Source organism: Diabrotica virgifera, chromosome 2, assembly GCF_917563875.1.
Source record: "Diabrotica virgifera virgifera chromosome 2, PGI_DIABVI_V3a".
Classification (NCBI taxonomy): domain Eukaryota; kingdom Metazoa; phylum Arthropoda; class Insecta; order Coleoptera; family Chrysomelidae; genus Diabrotica; species Diabrotica virgifera.
Genome location: NC_065444.1, coordinates 173892639 through 173918004, shown reverse-complemented (window position 1 = coordinate 173918004; position 25366 = coordinate 173892639). Strand labels below are relative to the sequence as shown.

General features: G+C 32.3%; 2 protein-coding genes across 2 annotated transcripts; both read left to right on the top strand.

The window, feature by feature from the left end:
• Positions 1-10174: 10174 nt before the first annotated feature.
• Positions 10175-17604, top strand: LOC126879721 (uncharacterized). The gene is made up of 4 exons (XM_050642929.1): positions 10175-11871; positions 12223-12323; positions 12632-12732; positions 13405-17604. The coding sequence occupies exon 4, from the start codon at positions 13548-13550 to the stop codon at positions 17406-17408; it is 3861 nt and encodes a 1286-aa protein (XP_050498886.1). The 5' UTR covers positions 10175-11871; positions 12223-12323; positions 12632-12732; positions 13405-13547; the 3' UTR covers positions 17409-17604.
• Positions 17605-23902: 6298 nt separating this feature from the next.
• Positions 23903-25162, top strand: LOC126880861 (uncharacterized). The gene has a single exon (XM_050644930.1). The coding sequence runs from the start codon at positions 23903-23905 to the stop codon at positions 25160-25162; it is 1260 nt and encodes a 419-aa protein (XP_050500887.1).
• The last annotated feature ends 204 nt before the right edge of the window (positions 25163-25366 follow it).

Sequence of the window (25366 nt, the reverse complement as noted above, 5' to 3'; positions counted from 1 at the left end):
ACCTGTGGTCAAGGAGGCTCTGAGAAAGACAAATTTACACCAACACGAAGGTAGTTTCGCGATATAAATTAAAACTATTTATATCGCAGTATGGTTAGAACGCCCTCTAACGGGGAATAAGTGAACCTATTAGTTCTTGAACATCCAGAACAACATCTAATAATCCCAACTAAATTAAAAATACACTATTAATTAAAAATATAAAAATAACATCACTTTATATATAACTAACAATTTTTTTGGTTTCACGGTTTAATGTCGTGTTTCCTTATTAATCCCCTCAAGATCCTGCCAATTATTTTGTTTTGTTAATGCATTTCATTCAAATCTGTCCCTCTACCATCTCTCCCTTTAGCATAATATAGAGAAAAAGTATGATGTTGAATACTACTATATTCTTCCCTTATACCGGAAAGTAAGTGTATATTTTATACTTATACTTAACATACTTTTGTTGCCACTACATTTGAATGCGTGCATGTATGTGAGTGTGAGGGTTGTAAACCATATTTACGTACATGTTAGTATTTATATGTATGCATAAATATATATACCTTAATATTGGCTTGATCATTACCCTTTGATTTCAACCAGACCACTTAACTAACTCTGGTTTTTTGTTATTTGTAGCATTTAATTTTACTTCTACCGTGACCTGAAGATGCTGTGAATATTGTAGACAGCGAAACCGGTCGTCAGTTGTAAAATAAATTGTTTGTGAGAACGTCTCTCTTTTCTTTAGTACAATAGTATGGACTCACACATGCAACCCATTCATTTTTTGAATTTTTTTTATTATATATTATATTATATATAGATGCAAAGAGGCAAGACATATCTACTCACTATTAATAAAGAGATGAATCAAGGTAATGCCTTATCCAGAGCTCTAGTTAATTTAACTGTAGAATGTGCACAACGAAATATAAACAAAGGGTGAATAAAACGAAATATAAAAACAAAAGGTGGAAAAATAATCAATCATAATTTCAAATGAATAAAACATAATGATAAATGCTGAAAGAAATATAATAGACCATAGCGCATCTGTAAAAATATTAGTACATTTGGACGTTAAGAGGTGATTCAAATTTTTTTGCAGAAATTGCTGGAAAATAACTCAAATAATAATATTTGAGGTATCCTCCCTCTCAAGAAGGTCCGGAACATGGTACACGAAAATTAGACCGAAATCATTAGACCGAAATCATTAGACCGAAAGCAGTAGACCGAACTCATTAGACCGAAAAGCACTTTACCGAAACTTCACTAGACCGAACAGCATTAGACCGAAATGGTACATAAATTAAAAAAGATTGTAGTAAATTATGCTTAGATTTTGTATATCTGTCTTTTTGTTTATTGTATTTTTTTGTATTATTTTATATATAGACTGTGTAAATTGTTACTCTCTACAGTCTGATATGAAATAATTTTCATCCGTTAAACAAATTAGTGAAGGTAAAAATAAATTAAGGGTAGAATGACGTTAAAACCATTTTAACTGTTTATAATCCAAATAACTTTTAGTTGTAATTACGTTAGTCTTATCTCTTTTACTGCGGCAAGTAAAAAGAACTGCTTTTCGGTCTTCTGCTGTTCGGTCTAGTGAGGTTTCGGTAAAGTGCTTTTCGGTTTAATGAGTTCGGTCTACTGCTTTCGGTCTAATAATTTCGGTCTCTTTACAGTAAACCCCGGAACATTGTTTAAATAATCAAAATGTCAAAAAATGAAGGTAAAATTCGATTTTTTTCTTCGTTTTTTGATTATAACTTTAAAAGTATTCATTCTCGAAAAATATCGTACTGACATAAAAGTTGTGTAATTAAATTTCCTGCAATATAAAATTAGTTAGAAATTTAAAAAATAGTCACCCTTGTTGAAAAATAGCAATAATTGCGAAAAAAACATACAAAACAAGTATTCAAAACAAGTGCTCGCATTTTACGTTTTTCAACAATTTATGCTACACTTAGGACCTTCATATTTCACCCAGAAAAACTTTACAAAACAATACTGTAAATTTCATTAAGATCGGTTCAATAGATTTTGCAAAATAAATTTTGCAATCCAGCTTTCGCAAAAAAAAACTCAGATTTTCAAAATATTATAGGACTGAAAATAAAGCAGATAGCAAGTTGAATTTTTTTTCTTATAGAAGTGTACTGTACCTTTCATTTGCAATTTGCAATACTAAAATCGATTAACTACCACGGCGTCAGGAATTTTTTTAAATAATCATTCATTTTTGGTGCTACGCGCAGGACAGCGGATAGTTTGCTCTGATTGGGCATTCCAATGACCTTTGATAATGATTGATACATTTTAATTTTAATTACATTTTGATATAAATAAATAAACTTGTTTATTGCAAAATAAAAACACATACCCTATCCTTTGAAATAACACTTTTTTTAGCAAAAACTTTCTTTGTTCATATATTTTAACTTAGAGAATAAAAGTTTATTATTTTTAAACATATGCAATTGTTTAAACAATATTTCACAAACAATAATAAAATTAGTTTGATTTTTGTGGAATTAAAATATTAAAATACAACAAAATATAGAGTAAGAAAATAATATATTAGATAAAGATTGGAAGAAATTTTGGTTGAAATCAACTTGTGTGAATCGAACACCGCTGTCCTGCGCGTAGCACCAAAAATTAATGTTTATTTAAAAAATTTCCTGACGCCGCTTTATCTAATCGATTTTAATTTTGCAAATTGCAGATGAAAGGTACAGTACACTTCTATAAGCAAAAAAAATTCAACTTGCTATCTGCTTTATTTTCAGTCCTGCAACATTTTAAAAAATGATTTTTTTTGCGAAAGCTGGATTGCAAAATTTTTTTTGCAAAATCTATTAAACCGATCTTAATGACACTTACAGTATTGTTTTACTATATCATAAAGTTTCTCTGGGTAAAATATGAAGGTCGTAAGTGTAGCATAAATGGCTGAAAAACGTAAAATGCGAATACTTGTTTTTGTATGGTTATTTTCGCAATTATTGCTATTTTTCAACAAGGGTGACTATTTTTTAAATTTTTAACTAATTGTATATTATAGAAAATTTAATTCCGCAACTTTTATGTCAGTACAACTTTTCTCAGAATTGAATAGTTTTAAAGTTATAATCAAAAAACCAATAAAAAAATCGAATTTTCCTTCATATTTTGACATTTTGATTATTTAAACAATGTTCCGGACCATTTTGAGTGGGAGGATAACTCAAATATTATTATATGAGTTATATTCAAATAATTTCTGCAAAAAAATTTGAGTCACCTCTCAAGGTCCATCTCAAAACAGATGCGCCCTAGACTATAAGAGGAATATTATAGAGAAGTAACATTACCTACTCAGTACGACGTCTAAAGCATTTACGTCGATAATAAAAAGAAGATTGTTAAAGCTCACGAACAATAAAGTGGAACAATTATAATTTTAGTTACAATGAAAAAAAGTGGGAGTCAATAGAACCCGTAATAAATCGAGGAAAGATATAGCTATTTGTATAACAAGGGAGGAAAGTGTAACTTTTCCTCCCGAGAATGAAGTTTACTGCCCGACGCGTAGCGGAGGGCAGTAAACATTCAAGGGAGGAAAAGGCACTTTACTCCCATGTTATACATATGGGTTTTCCACCTTCCTCAAATAACAAGTCATTTTTTCATTTTTACTTAATTTATTTATGTAACTAACCAACAAAATCTATTAGAACTAAAACAACAAATAGGTACAATATAACTGTCAACTGTCAAATATAAGTCAAATTAATAATGTAAACATTGTTAAATGAAAATAACAATTTACTGTTTTTTACCATTCTGCAAAATACAGGATGTTTTATAAATAAACTTTAAAATGTATAGATACTTCGTAATAGAAAATAGATATTATACAGGGCGTCAATAAGTTATATTTCATGAATGAAATACCATGACGTCACTTTTACTTTTCCTCCCTAGGGAGGAAAAATATTTTCCTCCCTAGGGAGGAAAAGTACAACTTTGCTCCCTACAATCAGGTCCGGAAAGGTATACTTTCGGTAGAGGTAGGTGGAAAAAAATATTACGATTAGGTAAAAACAATAAAAAAGAAATCAAAATAGGGAGTACAGCTTTTCAAACAGTAGGAGACTTCAAATACCTCCGGCAGTGACAATAAGCACAACGGCAAAAAAATTTTAATCTGAAAAAATGTTCGATGAGTACCATACGATTTTTTCAAAAAAATCGCCACTTTATTACCTAATCTTATAAAATCCTACTGTGACAAGTTAGGAAGTCTGTCCAGTACGGTTTCGATATACGTAAATATTGAATGACGTTTAATAAATGTCATTTTATTTTGTTATGGCACATCCAGAATGAAAGAATCGAGTTAGCTAATTTCGATTTGAAAACATTTGTAGAAGTCCAAGAGAGGTTTAAAAGGTAAGAAAATGTGATGCAATTGTAAAGAAAATACTGAAAACAACAATGTTATTGTCATATACACATAGTTGATTGATAAATACAGATCATAAATACTCCGTATTTATCAATCAACGAGTTGCGTTCGCGGGTAGCTGAAATTGTCAGAAAATTGGTTAAATTGTTAGAACACGCATGCGCGCTTTAAAATAATATAAATAATATCGTTAATAGATAAATATACAAGAATACAAGGTATATTTACCTAGTATAATTTAATAATTATTTATTAATATTAATTAAAAGTAAATATACCTTGTACATTTATCTATTAACGGTATTATTTATATTAAGTGAGGTTAGAAATTGTCGGCGATTTGTCAGCTGTACCCACGGTTATTAGACTTTATTACGGTTGTCTTGTCCGACGGTGGTGGAGAGACTTATATTTTTGACTTTACGTCACAAGAGTTTACATTCCCATATTTTTAAATTGTTTTCGATCATTGAATGTGTGTTATTGTGTATATATGTGTATTATTTGTGTTATTATGAAATAATAAGACAAATAGTACACATTTTATCTTATACCGGGTGGTGAATCGTAAAAAGGGCCATAGGAAACTCAATGTAAAATTCTGAATTGTTGAATTCCTGCTTCCCTAATTATTCTACATCAAAAGTCATGAGAGAATACTTGTAGAGAATTAAAATCTGTATTAAAATCAAAAGATAAAATTGTTCTACGATTTAAATGCATTCCAAAATTTTGAAAAATATGATACATTTGCCACAATAGGTATGCTTGTAAAAGTAAGGCCACACGTTACTATTTAACTGACAGTGCTCATACCATTGACTGAATAAAAAAATCTTTATTATTAATCCTTTCTCCGCAACTGAGGGTATCTTATCAACTGTATTGATTTTAAACAATAGACGATAAAATAAAAATATTGACAGTTTAAAAATGTGAACATTATTGTATTGTGTGTGGCATGAAGTTTGGGCTGAAAACTAAAATGTATTACATTTTTACAAAATTTTGGAATATGTTTAATTACGTAGACCAATTTTAACAGTTATTTCCAATACAGATTTCAATCCTCTTCAAATAGTTTCTAATGTCTTTTGTCTTTTGATGTAAAATAATTATTAGGGAAGCTGGAAACCAACAGTTCAGAATTTTACATTGAGTTAATGCAAAACTTTGACGCATGTCAAAATTCTCAATGTGTTTTAATTGTATTCATTTTTTTCGAATCCTGAGAAAACTAATAAATATTTTTGAAAAATTTAAACTCAGAATGAAAGACTACATTATTACCGAGGGCTGAAAGTCCCTGAAAACTTCTATAATGTTTATTTTAATAAGTTACAGGGCTTAAAAGAAAAGAGAAGTGTGATATTTAATTTCAAATATTTCATTCAATAGAATCTGCTTGTGTATTCTAAGGGGCTTTCCGCCCTCGGTAATAATGTAATCTTGCATCTTGCGTTTAAATTTTTCTAAAATACTTGGTTTTCTCAGGATTCGAAAAAAATAATATTACGATTCAAATGACAGTAAACTCTCGTGACGTAATCTCACCCTTAATGTTCATTGGTTAGTCGATTTAGGCAACCGTAGTAATGTTTAAGAACCGTGAACTGTACCCGCGAACGCACCTTTAAAACTGCGGTTAACTTCGGGCCTATTTACTTTTTTACGTTTCCCGTGAAAATAAAAATAGTTATTTATGTACCAAGTCAGTAAAGAGTCTTTACTGACGTGGTGCATACAAAATTTTATCGCCAGCAATTTGATATTGGTTTTCATACATACTTACAAATTACAATTTAGGAATTTTTTAAATCTTAGACGTAATAAAAATTTCATGACAGTGATGACAGGTGACTTCTGCATGATGGCCGCTTTCGATTTTTAATCAATCGTTATTAATATGAATAATTCTAAATCGGTAAAGTGTTAATTTATTTTATATGAATATAATTACAAAATACTACAGAATTTCACTTTTCGACATCAATTTAATTAACAATGTCGTAAATTTGGTACAATATTTTTAATAATTAAAGTAAATACATTGTAAGTTAACTCAAATAAATAATCGATTACTGCCATCGACCACTTACATTAAATTCCGATTAATCGTGGCAGGTAAAGTAAAATTCTTCTTTCAGTATAATAAAGTGTTATTTTACTGCCGAAAATGAGGGCAAATGAGTACAATAATCAATGACTTTAGTGACCGTTGGCGATAATAGTTATTTAAGCATCTGTCACATTACTAAAGTAGATTACAGTCACACCAAACCAGGGCCACATTTGAACTTATTCTGGCAGATGACGCAGCATGTTATCAGCTAAAATATTGTTCACTATCGAAAAATTTGATGGCCGGGACTACCTTCAGGGCCGGCATTCCCCGACTTTACCCTATACATTGTAAACATCAAATCATGATTTACAAAGTTTATACATTGTAAATTATGATTCGGGAGTGCTCCTAGTAGCATAATATGTCGTGTCTTGGTTTATTTATTTCTACTGCATCTTGAATGTAAATTTAGTATAGAAGCACATTGCTCTAGACTAGACTGTGTGATATGAGTGGGCGGTATGGTCACGTGTTTTTGTAGTAAAATTTAGGACAGTGCAGCGCGCCCACAGGAAAGTTAAACAATACGTTGCACTTTTTTTACTAAAGTAATTAACAACGCTGAAAATACATATTTTAACACATATTTAACATATTTTAATTATAGAGTTTTAGTTCGACAATGCAGTTATGTAGTTTTTGACAACATATCTTTCGAGATATGTTTTTGTGTATTTTTCAGGATAAAGCCGCCTCAGCAATTGGTATTTTTTAGTTGTGGGACAACTGCATTTTAGTATAAACACTCGTTAACAATAATTAAGATGATGGTATAATACACATATTACATTATATTTAAAATAGGTATGTGCTAAATTTTATTTCAATCAAATATTGCATCTGTGTGGTATGTATGTAGTGTGTATATGTGGACATTTAAGACATAGCAACTTTAGGCGCTCACCGCATCTTGAACGTGTGCACACATCATATTAATAATTTTGACCTTTGTATAAATTTATTTTATTGCAATTTCCGACGAAATCAAAAAAAAAGAGAAAAAGCAACACAATACTTGGTACCGAAGAAATAAATCAAGAATAATAATAATAAAAATCATAACAGAGTTTATTTGTAGCAAATACATAATTGTACATAATATAAATAAACCCATTTTCTCACAGAAGATGTTTGTCACATGGACTACAAGTTGTACGTGAGGGTTAGGGTTAGATTTTTATTATATTAAACAACACTAATTTATTTTAAAATTTACAAAAAGGATTCAAATATAGTATTAAGAGACACATAAGACAGAGAATATGACAATTTTTTTAACTGGATAGCAGAAAATTGTGTAGAACATACACACAACCAATCTTATATGGATTCATCTAATATTTCTTATTATTTCGTGCGAATTTAAAAAAACGAACACATGAAGTCAAACAATATTTATTTGAAAGCAATTTAATAACAAATACATAACAATTAAATAAAACAATAAAGTATTTAGCAAACAATTTGAAACTAGTTGTTTTAAAGTCAATAGCATAAAAAATTTCAATGTAAAACGAATAATGTTTAAACTGTTTTTATTTATTATTTTATTTTTTTTTTGTAGTCAGTGTTATTACCTCTGGTCCTTATGCAAGTTTCAGTTCGCGCGGGCACACCCCTAATCAAATTATCAATATTTTGTTGTGTTAGGTTGCTCCAACCTTCAAGAGGAGCTTGTACTAGCCTGCGGTGTTTTGTGGATTATCTCGGCGAGCTCTAATTTTTCTTTAAAGTATATTCTACAAATACTCTATAGGGTTAAGCTCGGGTGAGCAAGCAGGCCACTCCAAACGGGACACCTTCGGCTTAAATGATGTCTCTAATCACTCTCATGGTATGTGGAGGTTCATTATCATCTCTCTCTCTCTCTCTCTCTCTCTCTCTCTCTCTCTCTCTCTCTCTCTCTCTCTCTTGTCGTTTCCCCATTCCTAACAATCTTTCTCCATTGAACTCTATCTTCAGCTGCTCTAAGAGCTTCGCAGAATGAGTTTCCAGCTGAATGCTTTATTTGGTCAGACCATCTAGTTAGTGATCGTCCTCTTGATCTTCTCCGCGGAACGTTTCTAGAAACAATTAATCTCTCTAAACTGTCGTCACCTCTGCGAACCACGTGACCAAAGAATTGCAGAATTCGTTGCAGACATATTGTGGACAGCCTTTTTTTTTAATATTGAGTTGGTTTAGAATGGAAACGTTTGTCCTATGAGCTGTCCAAGGTATGCGCAGCATTCTTCTCCAGCACCACATCTCAAAGGCGTCAATTTTTTTATGCTCGCATGCGCGAAGAGTCCAAGTCTCTGCTCCATATAGAAATATTAAGAGTACAAGGGCATTCACTAGTCTCATCTTGATATTTTGAGAGATATATCTGTCTTTCCAAACTTTAGTTAGGCGACTCATCGCATTTTTTGCCATACCCATACGTCTCAGAACTTCTGCTTCACAGTTACCATCGTTAGTTATACTAGACCCGAGATAGACAAAGGTGTTTACTATCTGGTATTCCTGTAACATGTTAGTCAGTTGAATAGTGTCGAATCTGTCGACCACCATTATTTTTGTCTTAGCTTTATTGATTTTCAGACCAACTTTATTGCTTGCGTACTTAACTCTTCGCAGAAGATCAAACATTTCTTGCTCATTTGCTGCTATAAGTGTAGTGTCATCAGCAAATCTTAAATTGGAGATTTTCCTGCCAGCTACTGTTACTCCACCGGCCCATCCTTCTAAAACCATCCTCATGACATGTTCACCATAAATGTTAAATAAGTCAGGTTACAACACGCATCCTTGTCTAACACCTCTCTCGGTCTTGAATTGGTTTGAGAACTTCTGATCTAGTCGTACTCTCGCTATATTAGACTGGTAAAGATTTTTAATAAGTGTCACCAGGTGCATTGGTGCGCCCATTTCTATTAAAATTGACTACAGATTTATCCAGCTTACACAATCAAATGCCTTTTGGTAGTCAACGAAGCATATAATCATATGTAATTGAAATTCCCTAGACTTTCAATGAGTTGTTTCAGGTTCAGAATTTGTTCCCTTGTACCTTCACCCTTTATAAATCCCGCTTGTTCCTGAGGTATTTGGTAATGTAGATAGGTTTATCTACATCTGTTTTTGATGATATGCAACAAAATTTTACTAGCATGTGTTATTAGTGATGGTGTGCGGTAGTTTTCACATCTGGTAGTAGATAATCAAAGCCGGTATGACTATCAAGATAGGGAAATCAATGTGTTAGAGAGAGAAGTACCTTTCCAATGAGTAAGAGTGAGAAAGATGCTGACGTCACAGCGATGGAATCTACCATAGTTATTTTCCACTAGATGGCGCCACCAATCCGCCATTCTTATTCCAATTCGCCATTTTTATTCCATTTCAGTATTTTTATTTAAATTCGCCATTTTTGATCCAATTTTCCTTGACATTACGTTGAAGAAATCTACCATACCTATTAGCCGCTAGATGACGCCATTTTTAGTCCATTTTTATTTAAATTCACCATTTTTATTCCAATTCGCTATTTTTATTCCAATTTGTCTTGACATAGATATTACGTTGAAGGAATCTACCATAATTCGTTCTAAATATGATCTCAAATAAAATCCCACACATAAAACAAATTGAATTCATCGATATGAAAAAGAACTTCGACTGAGTTGACAAAGACAAAAAAAATCTAGAAGGAAGATATTTAATAGAAAAAGATTGCAAATTTTCAAAGCAAAAGTCTTTTAGACTAATTCGATTGTGAAAATTATATATACACAAGTAAAAAATCGAACTCCTATTGGTTCAATAAAAAAATGAAATACAACAGCATGTAAAAAGGCTTTAGTATTTTCAGTCCTATTGGTTCACGTGATTATTTAACAGAATAAAATGACATAGAAAAATGAAATTTCCCTTCCTCGTAGATACGCCACTGCTAATATGGAAAGATATATTATATTAGAAACTTTATTTAATTTTATTTAATAGCTAAATGATATATGGAAAAATATTATAAACTTTGCTTAATAGCAAAGCAATTAGAAGGTAATTTAAAAAATACGTCACAAATTGATGGAGAAAATACAGTAATTAAAGACCCATCAATATAATTACTGGACTTTGATATAAAAACGAGAAAAGCAGGGAAAAATATTGTATTCGAGTTTTCGAGGCAGTTAAGTACATTTGTCATATTGCAGTCAACATAGCAGTAAGGTGAGTACTATTTTTACTTTATTCTGATTTTTAATTTATATTCTTACCGTGTTATATGCCATTCTTCAATAAAATTAAACTAAAATACTTTTGTGACTGTCTCTTAGATATATATTTTTTCGGTTTTATTTTTCTAGTATTTCTCAATATTTTTTGCTTCTTATATATGAGAGTTTGCTTCTTTGTTCCTGAAGCCGAACTGATTTTCACGTATCCGTCTATCAATTGCCCATATGTGATAGTTATATTGCTCTTTGTACATTGTTGTCTCTTTTTAATAAATACAGTGCTTCTCCATTCGTCTGGCTTTGTCCAACTTCCATAATTCTACTAAATAAACCTGTTAGCCAACTTGTTTCTGTCTTTCTCAGAAATATCATCTGACATTCTTTGATCCACTTCAAAGAGAGTGAAATTGTGTATAGCAAAAATAAATGATGTGTCTTTTGGTTTCTGTTTTATCTAGTGCTTCGTAGCGTTGCAGCAGGTTAGAATCCCAAATTTTTAGTAATTTCGATTTTATTCATACATATTAGATCTATGTTTGCTTATTTGTAACTTGTGTATATATAATTTTCTTAATCGAATTACTCTAAAAGACTTTTGCTTTAAAATTTTGCAACTTTTTTCTATTCCTCCTCCTCCTCAGTCGTTTCCTCATTGCTGAGTGTCGTGATTCCCTATAATACGAGCGCAACTATCTCTTTCCATCTGCTTCTGTCCTGAGCTTCCCTCATATAGATTCAGAGAATGTTTTTCCACAGGCTTTCTGTATTTGATCCGTCCATCGAGTAAGTGAGCAACCTCTACTTCCGCGCCCTTCAACATTTCCCGAAATTTTTTTCTATTAGAGACCTTTATTTTAGATATATTTTATATAAATCTCACACAAGAAATGCATTTTTTCTCGATTTTTTCATTTTATTTTCGAAGAGAGTGAATTTTAGTATAGCAAGTTGTTATTGTTTTAGGTGGATTTAGCAAAAAATAAGCAAGGTTTCATCCATTGTAGTGGAAACGAACATCCAACAGTCAAATTCAAAATCGTTGAAACTTAGAATAAAAAAAGAAGGTAAGCGATGTTGTTTTTATAAGCCATACATATAATAGTGAAATACTTAAGCAGCGAGTTCGAAAATCTCAATAGCGATGCTTTTTTTTTTCTATTTCTCGATTTTTTCGTTCTATTTTTAAAGAGAGTGAATTTTAGTATAGCAAGTTGTTATTGAGAGTTTTGCTCTGAATTACATTTTTTGCTTCGAAATTTTACAACATGTTTCTATTAGAGAGCATCCTATTAGATATGTTTTTGGTCTTTTTTGTGTTTTCTGCAGCGGGTTCGAAAATCGCACTAGCAATGCATTTTTTTTTCGATTTTTTCGAAGAGATCGAATTTTAGTATAGCAAGTTGTTATTGTTTTAGGTGGATTTAGCAAAAAATAAGCAAGGTTTCATCCATTGCAGTGGAAACGAACATACAACAGTCAAATTCGAAATCGTTGAAACTTAGAATAAAAAAAGAGGGTAAGTGATGTTGTTTTTTGTAAACCATACATATAATATAGTGAAATACGCAGCGAGTTCGAAAATCTCAATAGTGCATTTTTTTTCTATTTCTCGATTTTTTTCGTTCTATTTTTTAAAGAGAGTGAATTTTAGTATAGCAAGTTGTTTTTGAGAGTTTTGCTCCGAATTACATTTTTTGCATCGAAATTTTACAACATATTTCTATTAAAGAGCCTCCTATTAGATATGTTTTTTGTCTTTTTGTTTGTTTTCTCGATTTTTTCGAAGAGAGTGAATTTTAGTATAGCAAATTGTTATTGTTTTAGGTGGATTTAGCAAGAAATAAGCAAGGTTTCATCCATTGCAGTGGAAACGAACATCCAGCAGCCAAATTCAAAATCGTTCAAACTTAGAATAAAAAAAGAGGGTAAGTGATTTTGTTTTTTTTTTTTTTTTTTTTTTTTAACCATACATATAATATAGTAAAATACTTAATCAGCGGGTTCGAAAATCTCAATAGTGCATTTTTTTTTCTATTTCTCGATTTTTGTCGTTCTATTTTCAAAGAGAGTTAATTTTAGTATAGCAAGTTGTTATTGAGAGTTTTGCTCCGAATTATATTTTTTGCATCGAAATTTTACAACATATTTCTATTAGAGAGCCTCCTCTTAGATATGTTTTTTGTCTTTTTTTGTGTTTTCTACAGCGGGTTCGAAAATCGCACTAGCAATGCATTTTTTTTTTCTCGATTTTTTCGAAGAGAGTGAATTTTAGTATAGCAAGTTGTTATTGTTTTAGGTGGATTTAGCAAAGATAAGCAGGGTTTAAATACTTAAGCAGCAGGTTCGAAAATCGTAATAGCAATACATTTTTTTTCTATTTTTCGATTTTAGTATAGCAAGTTGTTATTGAGAGTTTTGCTCCGAATTTTGCATCGAAATTTTACAACATATTTCTATTAGAGAGCCTCCTATTAGATATGTTTTTTGTCTTTTTTTTTGTGTTTTCTACAGCGGTTTCGAAAATCGCACTAGCAATACATTTTTTTTATTTTTTCGAAGAGAGTGAATTTTAGTATAGCAAATTGTTATTGTTTTAGGTGGATTTAGCAACAAATAAGCAAGGTTTCATCCATTGCAGTGGAAACGAACATCCAGCAGCCAAATTCAAAATCGTTGAAACTTAAAATAAAAAAGAGGGTAAGTGATTTTGTTTTTTTTTATAAGCCATACATATATTAAAATGATTAAGGAAATAGTTAAGCAGTCGGATAATCTATTATTAACTATTAAAAGACTACGCAAAATAATTTTTGATAAATTTACTTCAATTGATGCTAAAGTGTGGTTAAAGCGATTAAATGCACACATTTACAAATGTAATAATTTAATTAAAGCTAAAAGATTACCTGTAGGAACTGCTAGAAAATTACAGTCAAACGTAGGACATTTTAAACATTTTCGAAGAATAATTTTAAATTTTAATAGACATGTTGGTCTAGGACTTAATTCAAAATTACGTAATAGAGTAAAATGGGAAAATGTCGCTTCAAGTTTTGCAAGCCGGATTAAGACAGGGGTTATAATAAATTTATATCATAAGGATGTAGGACCGTTTTTGGATGATGCTTTTGCGGTATTTAGACAAAAAGTTAAAACTCTTTTGAAATATAATAGAGTACTTAAAGTCAACACTACTTTGTGGGGAGAATTTATTAAAAAGACAGGTGACAGTGAGAGTTTAGATTTGATGCATTTTAGCACTAAAAATGTCATTATAGATAGTTATTCAACCGATTTACACATTTGGTTTAGCGAAAATGTCAAAGATAAAATTTTTAAAAAAATGTCTGAGTTTGCAGAAAAAGATTCAGGTGCCGCTCTCTCTAAAGTAATCTCATTAGAAGTTAACATCAATAAAGTCGAAATTGGGAACGGATCATCGTACATTAAACTTCCTGAGCAAATTCAAAAGCGTCGAGCATGTATAAATATCAAAAATTATGATCAAAATTGTTTTTATTGGGCGATTATTAGCTCTCTTTATCCTGCTAAAATAAATACAGAACGTACGTCGGCATATCCATATTACAGTACTGCGTTGAAAACGGAGGACTTGGAAGCTCCAATGCCTTTAAGTCATATTACAAAATTTGAAAAAATAAATACTATATCAGTGAATGTTTATGCTTTGGAATTAAATCAAATTAAGGAAAAACAATTTTACGAAGTAGTACCTGCTAGACTTACACAAAACAAGCTTGATAGACATGTAAATTTGCTTCTAATTCAGGATAAATATTTTCCAAAGTTAAATGATTACGACGCTCCTCCTAGTGACGATGAAAATATTGAAATAAAATATCATTATTGCTGGATTAAAGATATGTCTAGGTTGGTAAGTTCTCAGTTAAGCAAGAACGAACATAAAAAATATATTTGTGATCGCTGCATGAATTATTTTTCCAGCGGGAATAAACTTGCGGAGCACGAAGAGTTCTGCAGAGACATAAACAAATGTAAAATGACTGTTCCCAAATACGATCATGTTGCTTTTAGAAATTTCACATACAAACAAACCACTCCCTTTATTATATATGCTGATTTTGAATGTCAGTTACATAATTTTACAGATTTTAATGTAAAACTGAGCAAAACAGCAAAATACCAAAAGCATGTACCTTATAGTGCAGGCTATTACTTTAACTGTGCTTACGATGACAGCTTATCATATTTTCGAAGCTACAGAGGTGAAAATTGCATGGAGTGGTTTGCAAAAGAAATGGCTGAAATATCCAAATTTGTCAATTCTAAAATAAAATCAATTGTACCTATGGTTACAAAGCCTAGTACAAGTGAGGCAACTGCCTGTCATATTTGTGAGAAACGCTTTTTAGCTACAGATATAATTGTGGTAGATCATGATCATTTTACCGGAGAGATAAGAGGATTTGCACACCAAGCATGTAATTTAAACTTCAGAAAGGTGTTTGTTGTGCCAGTAGCCTTTCATAATTTTAGTGGATATGACTCACATTTCATGATTATCGATTTATGCAAACATGGGCACCTGAGCTTACTTCCTATTAATAAAGAAAAATATATTTCTTTTACTCTACATTCAGATGAGCATAAAATTAGACTAAGATTTATCGATACTATGAGATTTATGGGAACTTCACTCGATGAATTAGCATCACTTTTAGATACTTCAGAGAAGAAGATTTTAAAACAAGAATTTTACAGTTTAGATGATAATGCATTTAACTTATTAACTTGCAAAGGAGTATTTTGCTATGATTATGTTGATAGTTTGGAAAAATTAGAGGAAACTTCTTTACCTACAATTAGTCATTTTTATAATAAATTATGTGATGAACATATTAGCGAACAGAAGTATGCTCATGCGCAGAAAGTTTGGTCTACATTTGAATGTAAAAATTTGGGACAGTATAGCGATTTGTACTTAAAAACAGATATTTTGCTTCTGGCTGATGTATTTGAACAATTTAGACAAAAATGTAGGGATACGTACCATTTAGATCCTGCGTGGTATTATACCATACCAGGTTATACATGGGACTGTATGCTTAGGTATACAAAATGTAGATTAGAGTTATTAAAAGATGTGGATATGATTTTGTTTATTGAAAAAGGCATAAGAGGCGGAATATCTGTGTGTAGTAACCGATTTTCGGAAGCTAACAATAAGTACATGTCGACATATGACCCCACACAGCCCTCTAAGTACATCATGTATTTAGATGTAAATAATCTATATGGTTGGGCTATGAGTGAATATTTACCTTTTGGAGGATTTAAGTGGATTGAAGATGTAACCAAATTTGGTGTTGCATCTAAATCCACTAAACTTCCCAAGGGTCATATTGATATTATGTCAATTCCGAATGCTGCGAAGGAGGGCTATTTCTTTCAAGTTGACTTAGAGTATCCACGTGAATTACACGACAAACATAAAGATTTTCCATTTGCTGCCGAACACCGCATTCCTCCCGGTTCAAAACTACCAAAATTATTGCCAACTCTTTTTAATAAGTCAAAATATATTATTCATTATAGAAATTTAAAGCAGGCTTTATCCAACGGATTAATTTTAACTAAAATACATAAAGTTTTGAAATTTAATCAATCTGCATGGCTGCGACCCTATATTGAGTTAAATACTAACTTACGGGCTGCATCTAAGAGCAGTTTTGAGAAAAATCTCTATAAAATGATGAATAATGCTGTGTTCGGTAAGACCATGGAGAATATAAGGAGGCATAGAACTGTAAAAATATGTAAAAATTGGAATGGAAGGTATGGAGCCAAAAACTTGATTGCAAGTATTCGGTTTCACAGTCGTACTATCTTTAGTGAAAACCTAGTGGCCATCGAACTAACCAAATCAGTGGTGTGCTTTAATAAACCTTTGTATATAGGTGCAGCAATCCTAGACATATCAAAATTATGTATGTATGATTTTCATTACTCCTTCATGCTTCCAACGATGGGAGAAGAAAATTGTATGTTATTGTACATGGATACAGATAGCTTTATATATGAATTACAGTGTTTAGATGCATATAAGGAGGTTTTAAAGGCACACAACTGTAAATTCGATACATCTGACTATTCGGAAAATAACCCGTACATGATAGAACGGTTAAATAAAAAAATCCCCGGTCTAATGAAGGATGAAGCTAATGGAAAAATTATTACACATTTTATTGGTCTAAGATCAAAAATGTATACATTTAAATTACAAACAACTGATGAAGAGAGAGAAAATGAGAGAGAACGTTTAAAACTGAAACTAAACAAGGAACAAATTGATTGTGGTATTCAAAATTTAGGTATAACCAAAAAAGCAAAAGGTGTAAAATATAATGTAGTCAAAAATATAATCACATTTGAAGATTTTGAAAATTGTTTAAAAGAATACAAAATTAAAAGCACAAACCAAAGGTGTATTCGGTCATATCAACATTCAGTATTCAGCATAGAGCAAACAAAAACGGCCCTAAGTCCTTATGATGATAAACGATATTTAATACCAGAATCCTTTAAGACGCTTCCCTGGGGGCATTGTGATATACCTTAATTTTTTAGCAAAAATATAATCGCTTTAAGACGCTGAGGGCATTTACTTGGATATTAAAAATATGTATGGCTGGTGAAAAGACACAATCACTTTTCCTCAGTAATATTTAATAAAATGACTATTGTACAATATTATTTTTTCATTATCCTTTTGTAAATATATTACGAAAATAAAACACAAGTGTTTAAATACATAATATTTATTAACAAATAAAGTTATTTAAGTCATTTACAACTTTAATTTTATAATAATATACATATTCTCTCATAGCATGGCTTAACAAAGTATCTGCTGGAGAAATTTCACAAAACGCAGTCATAGCTTCAAACGGACCACATAAACTAGTATCTGTACAAAAATTCTGTTGCAAAAAATATACAACATTTGTATAATATGCATGAAAGTTTAAATTTTCCAACAACGATATGCGATGAGTCACTATACTGCGGTGTACTTGTAGAATTTGCGTAACATCATTTTCATCTAAATAGTATTCCACACCATGTTTTTCAATAACAAGGAACTTGATTGAATCCAACACCAATTGTCGTATCTTGCAGTAGTCTCCACACTGAAACTCGACAGGATCAAACTCGTCTGCATAGAAAAAATCATTCATCTTTTGTGAAAATAGGTTAATTATGTCACTCCACTCAAATTTGTCTATACTAATTCTTCGACCGTCGAATAATTCTTCTTTTATGGCATGTTGACATAAAATGACGGATGCCGTAAACTGTCTAGCTGGAGATAGACCAACTTTAATTATGTAACTATCTAGTGGAAATGAGGCTTCTAACAAGTAGTATGGTTCATTCTTCGCAGCTTCTTCGAATTTTGCTAAAACTTGGTCTAGTTCGGCACCATAATTGATTTCACTTGATGAATCATCGAATACCACAATAGAACTTGATGAACTATAACCACTATCTTGAGAACTCATGTTGAAGAGCGAGGTGAACTAACTGAGAGCGAGGTTGCTGAGCGGTCTTTTATATTGCGTCCCTCCTATTCAAGGTTGCATTCGCATTAAAAAGTACTAAACCACATCTTTATTATTAATCCAACTATTATGTTTACTATCGAGACCCAGCCATTGAACATACATCTTATTTCCGCGTCTGTGCAATACTTTTTCAATTAAGTAAATGTCTGTATTTTTTGTTTTCTGTAATTCTTCTTCGTAGAATCCTCCTCTAATAGGCGCTCCAGTCATATCTTCAATCAAATATGTTGTGGGATTTGTTATTTTAATTTCAGTAATTTTAAATAGTTCTGTTGTCCAATTTGGCTTATATCCCTTATCAAAAAGGTGTTTATTTTTACTAATACGCACCATATCACCAACTTTCAATTTTCTTTTACGTGAAATTTTCAAGTGAGTGTAATATTTTCGTAAGATTTCTTTTTCGTTAGACTTATTAACATCAATAGGTCTAAGTCGAATTTTGCTGTGTTTCGTGTTATTGTAGTCTTTTGTAATTTGAGGCAATGTATCTATCCATTTGTAAGTACCATTAAGACTGAAATACTTGTAAAGTTTTTCCTTCAATGTTCGAATAATTCGTTCACATATGGCTGCTTTTTTAACACTAAAGGTATTATAGTGATTAATACCATGTTTTCTTATGAGGTTTTGAAACTTGGAATTGAAAAATTCTGTACCTTGGTCTGTTTGTAAATTTTTCGGAACTCGTTGAGTTTGATTTAAAATATCTGCAAACGTCTTTGTTATTTCCTCCCCTGTTTTTGTCTTTAATGGTCGAGTCCACACAAATTTTGAAAAACAGTCAATTACGACAAGAATGAGCTTGTAAGATTTATTTTGATTGGCATAGGATCTCATCTCTGCAATATCCATTTGCCATAAATCATCTAGTCCTTTAATGACGGTTCGTCGACGAGGATAATTTTTTCGTGCTGGTTTATGTAATTCGTTGACCAATTGTTGTTTTTCTTTAGACATTATGAATTTAAACTTAAGACGATTGTCCCATGAAGTAATGTTATCTACTGCGTTCTGTAATGTAGGTTACATTTGATTTATTAAGTATTTTCGATGGGAAATTATTTTTCAGGACAACATTTGATTTATTCTCTTGTTAGTCTTATTTACTGTCAAGGTATTTTCTGCAGCTTTTTGTAGATTCAATGCCTTGTTAATCCTATCTACTGTCACGGTATTTTCTCCAACAGATTCTTGTTTTATTGCATTCTGGATACTTACTGCTTTTTGTAAATCATTCATTTCTTTTGTTAAATCAGATATTTTCAAGACAGCCAGTTTATTTGCATCAGATAACTCATTATTTTTTTTATTAAACTTGCTTTCAATCTTACCGATGGAGTTTTGAAAGTCAGAAATTTTTTGTTCAAGTTGAGTATCTTTTGAACTATATTCTTTTTGCATCAAGGTAATCTCTTTTCGCAGAAAATTTTTTATATTTGCAATGTGGTCATCTACATATTTCTTGTTGGAAAGATGTATACCTGATACAGGAGGATCTCGTTTAATATCCTTATTTACTGCATGTATCTGGTTTTGTAAATCTAAAATGGATTGTTTGAAGCCTTCACGCAGCTTTTGAATAGCTTGTTCATTAGAACGATAATGATGACGACCAAACTTATCAACACTCATGTTGGAAATGATGTCTAATCTGACCTAACATTAATATATAATATCTGCTTCACGTAATTCGTTGATAATGGCAACAATTTCGTTACTATGGGATGTGTTTCCTGCTTCTTGGGAAGCAATCAACAATTCGAGTCTATCACATAGTTCATTTGGATCATCCCAATATACATATTCAATAGGATTATCGTTGTAAATCAAATGAGAAGCATCGATGAACCCTGATCCTTTGGAGGTAGATGAAGTTGCTGACGATGATGAACGAGTTGCTTTTACTACTTCTAAAGGCGATTTCTTTGATGTAGTAGACCGAGTTTTCGGTGGTGAACGAGTCGCTTTCTCTTGACCTTCGAGAGACAGTTTCTTTAATCTAGTAGATTTAATTTTCGGTGATTGCTTCTTTGCTTTTTTAGGTTTAAACAACGGTTTGACAATATTAAGATATTTTTCTGCAGTTGCACCGTTAAGATGGCCTATGGAATTGTGATGAACTTCAGTATTATTTAATTCTTTATATTGTTTTAAATCTTCATTTTCATGATTCGTTGATACTGTATCTGAAAAAACATCGTCATCGCTATCTTCTTTTTTCACCTCTTCTTCTGATTTCATCTCTTCCTTTTTGACGTGTTTAAGCTTCTTATTAATAGCATGATGTGAGGATTGTGCAATATCTTTTAGTGGTTTAGTTATGGGTTCAAAGAGTTTATTTAGCGTCTCGTCTTGTTCTGTCCTACCTAGCTTTAATGCCAAATACTTTTTGCGAATGACTCGAGCTAATTCAGCAACTTTACGCTTGCGTGCAGCTACCTCTTTGTCTAACATGTTGTTATGGAATGCGTGTATTTCGATCATAACTACAATTTTATAAACTTGTCGAAGCCTAAACGATATCGTCCGTTAGAAATATCGAAATCCTTAACAATTACGAACGTACCATACCTATCCTGCCAACATTCAGAACAAATTTTTTTAAATTGAACAAATGTCATGTCAGGTGAGACGTGATCATCAAAGACGTGTTTTAAATTGAGCTCATCCTGTTTAAACAATACAATAAGGTTGGCATTATCACGCAGGAGTTGTTTGCCTGCTCGACTGTATGATTGACATATGTATGCACAATCGATATCTTTATGTCTTCCCATACAGTAATATTCACGTATTGTTTGTTGTGGATCCGTAGATACGTCATCAAATATGAATACTGAGTTTGGTTTAGCTTCGTCAGGACTTATTACGTCATCATTGTCTTTAAATGGAAAATAGCCAACCTCTTTCACAGATTCCAACACTTCCTTCAAAAACTGATACTTGGGTTGAAACAACGATTTTGAATATACGTAAACATTTTTGAATTTAGCGCCATTTAGATCAAACAGTAATGCTAGCATAGCATTCGTTTTTCCACATCCGCTTGGGCCACATACGATAGCACGAAAAGAATGTGGTAGCAATACACCATGTTTACTGATTCTTGCCACGTTATCGACAAAATCCAAGTTCTCCACTGCTAGTGTCTTATCTTGTTGAATGACCTTCATATTGTGATTAAGATGTATTTTATGCGCTTGGTTATATAAAGAAATTTTTCAAGAAGCGATTCATTTCAATGTTAGTCGTTCAAGGTGAAGGAGTGTTGAATTCTCTGATCAACAATATACCGTTTGAATTGCATGCCCCTGGTTACCAGTATCTAGGACCTGGAACTAAATTACAGAAACGTCTAGCTCGTGGAGATCCAGGGATAAATCCATTAGATCGAGCTGCGAGAGATCATGATATTGCATATTCTCATAGTAATTCATTGAAAGATAGACATAAAGCAGATTGGGTATTGGAAAACAAAGCGTGGGAACGAGTTACAGCAAACGACGCATCTTTGAGTGAAAAAGCCACTGCCTGGTTGACTACTACAGCAATGAAAGTTAAACGAAAACTAGGTATGGGTATGAAACGTGGTAAAGGTGTTGGTTCATTTAAGCGACACGTGCTACAACCAATTATCAGAACGTTGAAACGAACTCCTCCATCACCAAATTTGCGTAAATCAGCTCTAGTTGCACTTGCAGCAGCTAGAACAGCCGTGAAGAATATAGGTGGGAAAAGAAATGTACGAGTTCCAAGAATCATTCCATTCGAATCAAAATCTGGTGGTATTTTACCTTTAATCCCCATCTTTGCAGGCTTATCAGCTCTTGGTAGTTTGGCTGGTGGTGCAAGTGCCATCGCAAAGACTGTAATTGATTCAAAGAATGCTCAAAAGAAACTAGAAGAGGACAAACGTCATAATACAGCTATGGAACATCTAGGCAAAGGATTATACCTTCGAAAAAACGCTAAAGGAGGCTTTGGATTATATTTAAAAAAGTCAAAAAACTACCTCTGAAGCTACCTAATAGACCTTTAACCAATGTGGACTTGAATAAATTTGTTAAACTACTTAAAATTCCAAATTTTCGTGGTGTGTTTATGAGAGATAATTTACCTCGTAACCCTCGTAAACATGAATGTGCTATAATTAATCTCGACATTTCAACAAACCCTGGTACACATTGGGTAGCTTACAGAAAGATAAACAAAGACATAGAGTATTTTGATTCATATGGCTGCTTGAAGCCACCTCAAGAACTAGTTTCCTATTTGAATGGTGGAAGAATTGTCTATAATAACGATCAATATCAAAGTTATAACCAAATAAACTGTGGACATTTGTGCTTAAAGTTTCTGTATAATGGAAAATATAAGCGCTGATGTCTGGTATGAATTACCACAAGATATTCGCCATGCACTAGAATATTATTTACCTTGCAAGAAAGACTATAAGAAACACGTATGGTGCGATGTTTGTGGGACGATGGAAAGTGTATGTGTATTTTGTAGAATACCGTATTATGAACAAAATATAAATAAGACAAGAAAAACATGTAACATTATTCTAAGAAAAATAAAGAAATGTTTAACATATTTTGGTATTTAACTTACTGCACCTTTTACCTCCTATCAGTCATGTCTCGATTATTGACCCTAACAAGTACTACAAACGAGTTTTCGTTTACTCCTCAAGTGCCTCTTGTGCTTGATCCGCTACGGCAGTATTATGTAGCAGTGTTGGGATTTCATACATTTAATTCAATTCCAAACATTGATGGTGAAAAGTTTTATTTCTATGAGCAGAATGATCGTACAAAGTTGCGTTATATCGAAATTCCATCAGGATCGTATGAAATTACCGATATCGAAGCATACATTCGAAATAAATTAATGGATATATACAATTCGGTTCAGGAGTTCACTTTAAAACCGAACAACAATACGCTTAAATGTGAAATTTTCTGTCAAGATCATACCATTACTTTCGAGAAAGAAGATAGTCTTGGTAAATTATTGGGTTTCTCCTCAAATAGAGTGTTAAAATCAGGAAAAATGCATTCTTCAGACCAACCTGTAAATATTATAAAAGTATCAAGTCTACTATTTGAATGCAACATTACTGAAGGAGCCTTCTACGAAGACAGACCTGTACACACCATTCTGCATTTTCCGATAAATGTTGATCCAGGTTTTTCTATTGATGAACGTCCTCATAACCCTATATACATACCAATAAGCAGCAGTATACGTGAAATTACCAAAATTACTGTTAGTATAGTCGATCAGGAATTAAGACCTGTCAATTTTAGAGGAGAGAAAAGTACGCTCCATTTGGATTTTAAGGAAACGATATAAATGGGTTTAATTATAAAACAAAACTCTACAAGTCAATATCTATTAGTCTCACACAGATCCTGCATGCGACGTGACGTGTCTGCCGCCAATAAAGCCTTTCTTGTTGCCATTGGATTAAAGCTGAAAGATGTCAAAACGTCAATACATTCGACGGGGGGTTCAACAGCAGGAGCCTCAACCTCATATTTTCGATCTTTACCAAAAACCTCTGTTCGATAATACTATTAGAAAAGAAGAATTTCGGACATATACACCATACATCAAATCATTTAATAATAGTGACGTTGTCGAATTTATCATAAATCAATCAGATGCATTTTTTGGGATACACGAAACGCTGTTGGAAATTAAAGGAAGTATAGAGAAAGTAGGTGATGGCGTGGTTTCTCTTGCACCGAATGCTGGAGCTTTCTTGTTTGATACATGTACGTATATCCAAAGTTCACATGATATGGAAATAGTTAGAGACCCAGGTGTAGTTAGCACTATTCGCAGTTTGTTATGTTATACTCCTGAAGATTCCAAGTTTCTCAGTACTGCAGGATGGAACTATCCGAATAATCCACATATATCGGGAGACAACTTTAGTCTACTGATTCCGATAAAACATATATTCAACATTTTCAACGATTACAATAAATTAACCTATGGCCGTCAAGTGTTTCGATTTGTTCGAGCACGCAATGATAGAGACTGTATTCTAGTGAAAGAACCTAATGCTACAACAACAACAACAGTATCTTTAACTGTTTCCAGCATGGAACTCAAGGTCAAGCATGTCTTTCCCAATGATGATATGAAAATTGAATTAATGACTCCGATTAAGAATAATGTGCCGATAACTATACCTTTCCGTAAATGGGAGCTCAATGAACTACCTTCACTTACGTCAGGATCTCGACGCGAGATATGGAGTGTAAAGACAACTTCATCTGTTGAACGCCCACGCTATGTCATTGTGGCTTTTCAAACTTCTAAACGAGATGACATACACGCTGATCCAACGTTATTTGATCACATTAGAATGTCCAGCGTGCGATTGGTTATTAATGGAGAATACTGGCCTAACGAGAGAATGCAATTGGATTTTGCAAAGAATGACTATGCTATAGCTCACTATAACTATACGGAATTCTTTCCTAGTTATACTCTTTCCTCAACAAAACATCCCATCTTAGATTATGCTGCTTTCAAGAAATATGCCTTATTTGTTTTTGACTGTTCCAAGCAGGATGATACGTCATTCAGATCAGGAACCGTTGATGTTAAACTGGAAATCGAAGCAGATGAAGGTTTTCCGGCAGGCACTCGAGCCTACTGTTTAATTGTTCACGACAGCCTACTCGAATACTTTCCTCTAACAGAAGTTATCAAAAATATTATTTAAGTAGGTTTAAAGAGTACGTCCCTCAGTATCAATCACCACGCTTAATCATGAGGATTGCTCTAGTTGACATACAGGGATTTATGGTAGATGGATGGTTTGTACCCAAGGAACTCAGCATTGAAATTGGTTTTAAACGACATCATTACATATTTACGTCTCCGCACCCGTTTACTTCATTAACTAATCAAGATAAGAAGACAGTAT